Genomic DNA, 9,698 nt, shown 5'->3' with positions numbered 1-9,698 from the left:
TGTAGGGAGTTATTTCATATTACTAGGTTTATTCATATTTTGACAATAATTATATATACATTTATACATAATTTGTTATAAATCTTCTTGACGATTTTTTATAAGATTTATTTGTTGTATTTTTCAATTATTATATACTATAGATTTAAATGTTTGTGAGTGTCTTTTAATATATAAAAATAAATAATGTAAAACACTATGTATAAGATTTTTTATTGAGAGGGTAAATTATAAGTTCGGTGTCTGAACATTCAAATATTACCCTTTAAAAATCCACGCCTATGAAGCTGATGGTCCATAAAGAAATATTCTTTTAAAAGTCCACGCCTATGAAGCTGATGGTCTGTGAAGAAATATTCTTTAATAAAAAAACCCACGCCTCTGTAGCTGATGGTCTGTGAAGAAATATTCTTTAATAAAAAAACCCACGCCTCTGTAGCTGATGGTCTGTGAAGAAATATTCTTTAATAAAAAACCCACGCCTCTGTAGCTGGTGGTCTGTGAAGAAATATTCTTTAATAAAAAACCCACGCCTCTGTAGCTGATGGTCTGTGAAGAAATATTCTTTAAAAATCCACGCCTATGAAGCTGATGGTCTGTGAAGAAATATTCTTTAAAAATCCACGCCTATGAAGCTGATGGTCTGTGAAGAAATATTCTTTAAAAATCCATACCTATGAAGGTGATGGTCTGTGAAGAAATATTCTTTAAAAATCCACGCCTATGAAGCTCATGGTCTGTGAAGAAATATTCTTTAAAAATCCATACCTATGAAGGTGATGGTCTGTGAAGAAATATTCTTTAAAAATCCACGCCTATGAAGCTGATGGTCTGTGAAGAAATATTCTTTAAAAATCCACGCCTATGAAGGTGATGGTCTGTGAAGAAATATTCTTTAAAAATCCACGCCTATGAAGCTGATGGTCTATGAAGAAATATTCTTTAAAAATCCACGCCTATGAAGCTGATGGTCTATGAAGAAATATTCTTTAAAAATCCACGCCTATGAAGGTGATGGTCTGTGAAGAAATATTCTTTAAAAATCCACGCCTATGACGGTGATGGTCTGTGAAGAAATATTCTTTAAAAATCCATACCTATGAAGGTGATGGTCTGTGAAGAAGTATTCTTTAAAAATCCACGCCTATGAAGCTGATGGTCTGTGAAGAAATATTCTTTAAAAATCCACGCCTATGAAGCTGATGGTCTGTGAAGAAATATTCTTTAAAAATCCACGCCTATGAAGATGATGGTCTGTGAAGAAATATTCTTTAAAAATGCACGCCTATGACGGTGATGGTCTGTGAAGAAATATTCTTTAAAAATCCACGCCTATGAAGCTGATGGTCTGTGAAGAAATATTCTTTAAAAATCCACGCCTATGAAGCTGATGGTCTGTGAAGAAATATTCTTTAAAAATCCACGCCTATGACGGTGATGGTCTGTGAAGAAATATTCTTTAAAAATCCACGCCTATGAAGCTGATGGTCTCTCAAGAAGTAACCTTTAAAAATCCAAGTTTTTTCTTTGCAAATTATTTATTTACATATATACATATTTACATAGCATTATTATGTATGTACATCAAAAAAATTTAAATATGTACCGAACAATTAATAGCTCATCAAACTGTCAACTTCGTTATTGTGGATTTTAATTTTCTCCGCAAATGCCGAGGTCTCATTGTTAACCAATTGTTCTCCATTTAGCTGGGACGTTACAATCGACTGTTGGGTCTCCTGGGTGAGTTTTGCGATTTCATTCTTTGCCTCCATAGCCAATGCATTAATGTCATCACCAATATCCGCCACCACGGCCATTAAATAGGGTTTCTTTTTCAAATAATCATCGAGGGATTTTTTGAAATTTTCAAATACTTCATCAGATGATTTTTCCCAATTAACGAATTGCTGATCGGTGTCATTTCTCGATTCGATTAATTGCGTTTGAATATTCTGTTGAGTTTCACTAAAATCGGCAGCTAATTTGGAATTCTTTTCATTGGCCGCATAACGTTTGGTTTGTACATCATTATGGCACTGGGTGGTCTTGTAGTGTTCCTCACAAATAAATCCATAATAGTTTTCATCACATTTTTCATCGTTCCATTTGAAATCGGCTTTAACACTTATTTCGGTACAGTGCTCGTTGCCTTTGTAATTGTTGGGTTCACCTTTATTCCAATTGCTGTAGGCAATGGGTGAGCCAGTGGCTACGGAGTACCATGTACGAGTTTTATCTTTCTTGGAGTTGAATTCGTCGTGGTGGCCGATCCACAAGTCTCGAGATTTTCCTTTTTGGAATAAATAATAATTCAAAATACTTTTATTATTTTTCAGCAATTTTATATATCGGCTGGATCTTACCAAAATGAATTTTAATTAAATCAATTATGGCATTATTTTTCACTTCATTATCGATCATCACCAATTGCAAGCCACGTCGTGAACATTGATCCATGGCCTGGAACCATGTGTACTAAAAATAAATATAAAAAATATTGCTTCAATCACTGGCTTTGCAAAAAAAAAATTTAGAATCCTTACACTGGCCGATCCTTCAATTAAATAATTACGTCCATCACTGCCCGTATACCAATCGGCAGCTGCTGCCAATTGCAGAAATACAACGGCAAAAATTGCGAAACCAACTACAAATTTCCCAGCCATCCGGTTTAGTTAAAAGTTGTCTTGAAACTATTCACAAATAATTTGAAAATTCTCATATTTATATTAATATTGAAATCTAACTATAAAATTTTAACGAGGAATATCTCCGTTTTTTATTGGCCAATCTAAATCAGATATTATGGCTTCTTTTGGTAAATAGATAATACCCGCAAATATTTGTATTACTTTCTATAATGAAATTGGGGGAAAATAAATTTCGGTTCTTTTATATCATATCTATGACAATTTATGTGTGTCGTTAAATAATAATTACCGATTATCATGCGAATGGGTGAATCTTCCGATAACGAATATATAACCACGTACCACAAAGTGATTCATTGAAGAATGTTCTATTTATTTGGGGGGAAATTAAACAAGTCATTGTAAACGTCACATTTCACTTCCGATATTTAAGAAGTCCAAAGTCATAATGGAACTGACCAATAGGGGAAGTACGTTTTTATTGGCTTTTACAGATCTGATAATCTTACAAATTTTTACAGAATATTTCATTACTTGCTATCAGCTTCATAGGCGTGGATTTTTAAAGAATATTTCTTCACAGACCATCAGCTTCATAGGCGTGGATTTTTAAAGAATACTTCTTCACATATCATCAGCTTCATAGGCGTGGATTTTTTAAATTATATTTCTTCACAGACCATCTGCTTCATAGGCGTGGATTTTTAAAGAATATTTCTTCACAGATCATCAGCTTCATAGGCGTGGATTTTTAAAGAATATTTCTTCACAGACCATCAGCTTCATAGGCGTGGATTTTTAAAGAATATTTCTTCACAGACCATCAGCTTCATAGGCGTGGATTTTTAAAGAATATTTCTTCACAGACCATCAGCTTCATAGGCGTGGATTTTTAAAGAATATTTCTTCACAGACCATCAGCTTCATAGGCGTGGATTTTTAAAGAATATTTCTTCACAGACCATCAGCTTCATAGGCGTGGATTTTTAAAGAATATTTCTTCACAGACCATCAGCTTCATAGGCGTGGATTTTTAAAGAATATTTCTTCACAGACCAACAGCTTCATAGGCGTGGATTTTTAAAGAATATTTCTTCACAGACCATCAGCTTCATAGGCGTGGATTTTTAAAGAATATTTCTTCACAGACCATCAGCTTCATAGGCGTGGATTTTTAAAGAATATTTCTTCGCAGACCATCAGCTTCATAGGCGTGGATTTTTAAAGAATATTTCTTCACAGACCATCAGCTTCATAGGCGTGGATTTTTAAAGAATATTTCTTCACAGACCATCAGCTTCATAGGCGTGGATTTTTAAAGAATATTTCTTCACAGACCATCAGCTTCATAGGCGTGGATTTTTAAAGAATATTTCTTCACAGACCATCAGCTTCATAGGCGTGGATTTTTAAAGAATATTTCTTCGCAGACCATCAGCTTCATAGGCGTGGATTTTTAAAGAATATTTCTTCACAGACCATCAGCTACTGAGGCGTGGATTTTTAAAGAATATTTCTTCACAGACCATCAGCTACTGAGGCGTGGATTTTTAAAGAATATTTCTTCACAGACCATCAGCTACTGAGGCGTGGATTTTTAAAGAATATTTCTTCACAGACCATCAGCTACTGAGGCGTGGATTTTTAAAGAATATTTCTTCACAGACCATCAGCTTCATAGGCGTGGATTTTTAAAGAATATTTCTTCACAGACCATCAGCTTCATAGGCGTGGATTTTTAAAGAATATTTCTTCACAGACCATCAGCTTCATAGGCGTGGATTTTTAAAGAATATTTCTTCACAGACCATCAGCTTCATAGGCGTGGATTTTTAAAGAATATTTCTTCACAGACCATCAGCTTCATAGGCGTGGATTTTTAAAGAATATTTCTTCACAGACCATCAGCTTCATAGGCGTGGATTTTTAAAGAATATTTCTTCACAGACCATCAGCTTCATAGGCGTGGATTTTTAAAGAATATTTCTTCACAGACCATCAGCTTCATAGGCGTGGATTTTTAAAGAATATTTCTTCACAGACCATCAGCTTCATAGGCGTGGATTTTTAAAGAATATTTCTTCACAGACCATCAGCTTCATAGGCGTGGATTTTTAAAGAATATTTCTTCACAGACCATCAGCTTCATAGGCGTGGATTTTTAAAGAATATTTCTTCACAGACCATCAGCTTCATAGGCGTGGATTTTTAAAGAATATTTCTTCACAGACCATCAGCTTCATAGGCGTGGATTTTTAAAGAATATTTCTTCACAGACCATCAGCTTCATAGGCGTGGATTTTTAAAGAATATTTCTTCACAGACCATCAGCTTCATAGGCGTGGATTTTTAAAGAATATTTCTTCACAGACCATCAGCTTCATAGGCGTGGATTTTTAAAGAATATTTCTTCACAGACCATCAGCTTCATAGGCGTGGATTTTTAAAGAATATTTCTTCACAGACCATCAGCTTCATAGGCGTGGATTTTTAAAGAATATTTCTTCACAGACCATCAGCTTCATAGGCGTGGATTTTTAAAGAATATTTCTTCACAGACCATCAGCTTCATAGGCGTGGATTTTTAAAGAATATTTCTTCACAGACCATCAGCTTCATAGGCGTGGATTTTTAAAGAATATTTCTTCACAGACCATCAGCTTCATAGGCGTGGATTTTTAAAGAATATTTCTTCACAGACCATCAGCTTCATAGGCGTGGATTTTTAAAGAATATTTCTTCACAGACCATCAGCTTCATAGGCGTGGATTTTTAAAGAATATTTCTTCACAGACCATCAGCTTCATAGGCGTGGATTTTTAAAGAATATTTCTTCACAGACCATCAGCTTCATAGGCGTGGATTTTTAAAGAATATTTCTTCACAGACCATCAGCTTCATAGGCGTGGATTTTTAAAGAATATTTCTTCACAGACCATCAGCTTCATAGGCGTGGATTTTTAAAGAATATTTCTTCACAGACCATCAGCTTCATAGGCGTGGATTTTTAAAGAATATTTCTTCACAGACCATCAGCTTCATAGGCGTGGATTTTTAAAGAATATTTCTTCACAGACCATCAGCTTCATAGGCGTGGATTTTTAAAGAATATTTCTTCACAGACCATCAGCTTCATAGGCGTGGATTTTTAAAGAATATTTCTTCACAGACCATCAGCTTCATAGGCGTGGATTTTTAAAGAATATTTCTTCACAGACCATCAGCTTCATAGGCGTGGATTTTTAAAGAATATTTCTTCACAGACCATCAGCTTCATAGGCGTGGATTTTTAAAGAATATTTCTTCACAGACCATCAGCTTCATAGGCGTGGATTTTTAAAGAATATTTCTTCACAGACCATCAGCTTCATAGGCGTGGATTTTTAAAGAATATTTCTTCACAGACCATCAGCTTCATAGGCGTGGATTTTTAAAGAATATTTCTTCACAGACCATCAGCTTCATAGGCGTGGATTTTTAAAGAATATTTCTTCACAGACCATCAGCTTCATAGGCGTGGATTTTTAAAGAATATTTCTTCAAGGTCTATCAGACCACTAGGCGTGGATTTTTAAAGAATATTTCTTCAAGGTCTATCAGACCACTAGGCGTGGATTTTTAAAGAATATTTCTTCAAGGTCTATCAGACCACTAGGCGTGGATTTTTAAAGAATATTTCTTCACAGACCATCAGCTTCATAGGCGTGGGTTTTTAAAGAATATTTCTTCACAGACCATCAGCTTCATAGGCGTGGATTTTTAAAGAATATTTCTTCACAGACCATCAGCTTCATAGGCGTGGATTTTTAAAGAATATTTCTTCACAGACCATCAGCTTCATAGGCGTGGATTTTTAAAGAATATTTCTTCACAGACCATCAGCTTCATAGGCGTGGATTTTTAAAGATATTTCTTCACAGACCATCAGCTTCATAGGCGTGGATTTTTAAAGAATATTTCTTCACAGACCATCAGCTTCATAGGCGTGGATTTTTAAAGAATATTTCTTCACAGACCATCAGCTTCATAGGCGTGGATTTTTAAAGAATATTTCTTCACAGACCATCAGCTTCATAGGCGTGGATTTTTAAAGAATATTTCTTCACAGACCATCAGCTTCATAGGCGTGGATTTTTAAAGAATATTTCTTCACAGACCATCAGCTTCATAGGCGTGGATTTTTAAAGAATATTTCTTCACAGACCATCAGCTTCATAGGCGTGGATTTTTAAAGAATATTTCTTCACAGACCATCAGCTTCATAGGCGTGGATTTTTAAAGAATATTTCTTCACAGACCATCAGCTTCATAGGCGTGGATTTTTAAAGAATATTTCTTCACAGACCATCAGCTTCATAGGCGTGGATTTTTAAAGAATATTTCTTCACAGACCATCAGCTTCATAGGCGTGGATTTTTAAAGAATATTTCTTCACAGACCATCAGCTTCATAGGCGTGGATTTTTAAAGAATATTTCTTCACAGACCATCAGCTTCATAGGCGTGGATTTTTAAAGAATATTTCTTCACAGACCATCAGATACTGAGGCGTGGATTTTTTAAGAATATTTCTTCACAGACCATCAGCTTCATAGGCGTGGATTTTTAAAGAATATTTCTTCACAGACCATCAGCTTCATTGGCGTGGATTTTTAAAGAATATTTCTTCACAGACCATCAGCTTTATAGGCGTGGATTTTTAAAGAATATTTCTTCACAGACCATCAGCTTTATATGCGTGGATTTTTAAAGAATATTTCTTCACAGACCATCAGCTTTATAGGCGTGGATTTTTAAAGAATATTTCTTCACAGACCATCAGCTTTATAGGCGTGGATTTTTAAAGAATATTTCTTCACAGACCATCAGCTTTATATGCGTGGATTTTTAAAGAATATTTCTTCACAGATCATCAGATTTTTAAAGAATATTTCTTCACAGACCATCAGCTTTATAGGCGTGGATTTTTAAAGAATATTTCTTCACAGATCATCAGATTTTTAAAGAATATTTCTTCACAGACCATCAGCTTTATAGGCGTGGATTTTTAAAGAATATTTCTTCACAGATCATCAGATTTTTAAAGAATATTTCTTCACAGACCATCAGCTTTATAGGCGTGGATTTTTAAAGAATATTTCTTCACAGATCATCAGATTTTTAAAGAATATTTCTTCACAGACCATCAGCTTTATAGGCGTGGATTTTTAAAGAATATTTCTTCACAGATCATCAGATTTTTAAAGAATATTTCTTCACAGACCATCAGCTTTATAGGCGTGGATTTTTAAAGAATATTTCTTCACAGATCATCAGATTTTTAAAGAATATTTCTTCACAGACCATCAGCTTTATAGGCGTGGATTTTTAAAGAATATTTCTTCACAGATCATCAGATTTTTAAAGAATATTTCTTCACAGACCATCAGATTTTTCTTTAAAAATCCATGCCTATAAATCTGCTAACCCTTGAAGACATATTATTTTTATAAATCTTATAGGCCCCCACAAATTTGTTTTGAAAAAAATCACTTCAAATCTTATCAAATTACACCTACGTCAGTTCTTCTGCTCCCTATACGTATATATTTTTATATTGTGTAAATAATGGGTAGGGTTTGGTGAAAAGTTTCCAAACCCTAAAGTGTTTGCCAGTGGTTCTCAACAAATTACTCATAAAATGTCAGAAGAGATAAGATCGGTTAATTTGATACCCGCCATATAAATAAATTGTTTTTAAATTAATTGGCGAATAGTTTGAAGTGCCGTGTATAAAATATGCAGACATTTAACAAGTTTCCGATTGCCTTTCTTGTTTTATCCATTGGCGGATTGTTGCGATTATCATTAGCGGCCAATTGGTATACAACCTATGATGATCGTCGATATTACATAGAGGATTCACCTAAGGTATGTTTTATGGGTTATGCAGAGATTGCAGGGTGACTAATTTATAATTTTGATATTTCGTTAGTATAACTGGCTTCAAGCCCTCGATGAATGTTCCCGACGAGGTTTACAACTTTTTGTCATTGATGATCCCTCAAAAAATACAGCCTTAGTAAATTTTCTCAAATTATTGTATGGTAAGCGGACATTATTTTGTTGGCCCAAAAATATTTTCTATAATATTTTTAACATCTAGGAAAACCTCTTGATTTATGGATTGGTCATCATGATGAGTTCAACAACGATGCAAATCGCACCTGGTACTCGGCAGCTTCTGGAGGGGCCATAAATTATGGTAACTGGGCTAAAGGAGAACCAAATAATCGCTTTGGAGAACATTGCGTACAATTATATCGCAAATCGGATTTCCAATGGAATGATGAAGACTGCGATGATCATTATTTTGGTTATATTTGTGAGGAACACTTTTTAACTGGCAAATGTCACAAGGATTTGGAGCATATTTCTTCCATTGATAGCAGATTTATAGGCGTGGATTTTTAAAGAATATTTCTTCCATGGATAGCAGATTTATAGGCGTGGGTTTTTAAGGAATATTTCTTCCATTTTATAGGCGTGGATATTTTAGGAATATTTCTTCAAGGCATAGCAGATTTATAGGCGTGGATATTTTAAAGAATATTTCTTCCATTGATAGCAGATTTATAGTCGTGAATTTTTAAAGAATATTTCTTCCATTGATATCAGATTTATTGGCGTGGGTTTTTAAAGAATATTTCTTCCATTGATAGCAGATTTATTGGCGTGGATTTTTAAAGAATATTTCTCCTAAAATTTAGCAGATTTATAGGCGTGGATTTTTAAAGAATATTTCTTCCATTGATAGCAGATTTATAGGCGTGGATTTTTAAAGAATATTTCTTCCATTGATAGCAGATTTATAGGCGTGGATTTTTAAAGAATATTTCTTCCATTGATAGCAGATTTATAGGCGTGGATTTTTAAAGAATATTTCTTCCATTGATAGCAGATTTATAGGCGTGGATTTTTAAAGAATATTTCTTCCATTGATAGCAGATTTATAGGCGTGGATTTTTAAAGAATATTTCTTCCATTGATAGCAGATTTATAGGCG

At 34.3% G+C, this 9,698-nt stretch overlaps 2 protein-coding genes across 2 annotated transcripts; one reads left to right on the top strand and one right to left on the bottom strand.

The window, feature by feature from the left end:
* Nucleotides 1–1,613: 1,613 nt before the first annotated feature.
* LOC133337159 (lectin subunit alpha-like) lies at nucleotides 1,614–2,669 on the bottom strand. Its single transcript, XM_061545414.1, has 3 exons — nucleotides 2,547–2,669; nucleotides 2,367–2,478; nucleotides 1,614–2,293 (listed from the first exon to the last, which is right to left on the bottom strand). The coding sequence occupies exons 1-3, from the start codon at nucleotides 2,667–2,669 to the stop codon at nucleotides 1,614–1,616; spliced, it is 915 nt and encodes a 304-aa protein (XP_061401398.1).
* A 5,762-nt stretch (nucleotides 2,670–8,431) lies between these two features.
* LOC133337156 (perlucin-like protein) lies at nucleotides 8,432–9,106 on the top strand. Its single transcript, XM_061545411.1, has 3 exons — nucleotides 8,432–8,563; nucleotides 8,628–8,739; nucleotides 8,799–9,106. Exons 1-3 carry the CDS (start codon nucleotides 8,432–8,434, stop codon nucleotides 9,104–9,106), a joined length of 552 nt encoding a protein of 183 aa, XP_061401395.1.
* Nucleotides 9,107–9,698: the final 592 nt, after the last annotated feature.

Source organism: Musca vetustissima, unplaced genomic scaffold, assembly GCF_032173495.1.
Source record: "Musca vetustissima isolate MV318-11 ecotype Yass unplaced genomic scaffold, APGP_CSIRO_Mvet_v1 utg45714, whole genome shotgun sequence".
NCBI classification, from domain to species: domain Eukaryota; kingdom Metazoa; phylum Arthropoda; class Insecta; order Diptera; family Muscidae; genus Musca; species Musca vetustissima.
This window is presented reverse-complemented; position numbering and strand designations above follow the sequence as displayed.

Excerpts from the sequence above, each read along its gene's own strand:
- LOC133337159 (XM_061545414.1), bottom strand. The coding sequence starts at position 2,669 with ATGGCTGGGAAATTTGTAGTTGGTTTCGCAATTTTTGCCGTTGTATTT. Across the intron at positions 2,479-2,546 it reads TAATTGAAGGATCGGCCAGT|TACACATGGTTCCAGGCCAT; the intron begins GTAAGGATTCTA and ends ATTTATTTTTAG. Across the intron at positions 2,294-2,366 it reads TTTAATTAAAATTCATTTTG|GAAAATCTCGAGACTTGTGG; the intron begins GTAAGATCCAGC and ends TATTCCAAAAAG.
- LOC133337156 (XM_061545411.1), top strand. The coding sequence starts at position 8,432 with ATGCAGACATTTAACAAGTTTCCGATTGCCTTTCTTGTTTTATCCATT. Across the intron at positions 8,564-8,627 it reads ACATAGAGGATTCACCTAAG|TATAACTGGCTTCAAGCCCT; the intron begins GTATGTTTTATG and ends ATATTTCGTTAG. Across the intron at positions 8,740-8,798 it reads TTTTCTCAAATTATTGTATG|GAAAACCTCTTGATTTATGG; the intron begins GTAAGCGGACAT and ends TTTAACATCTAG.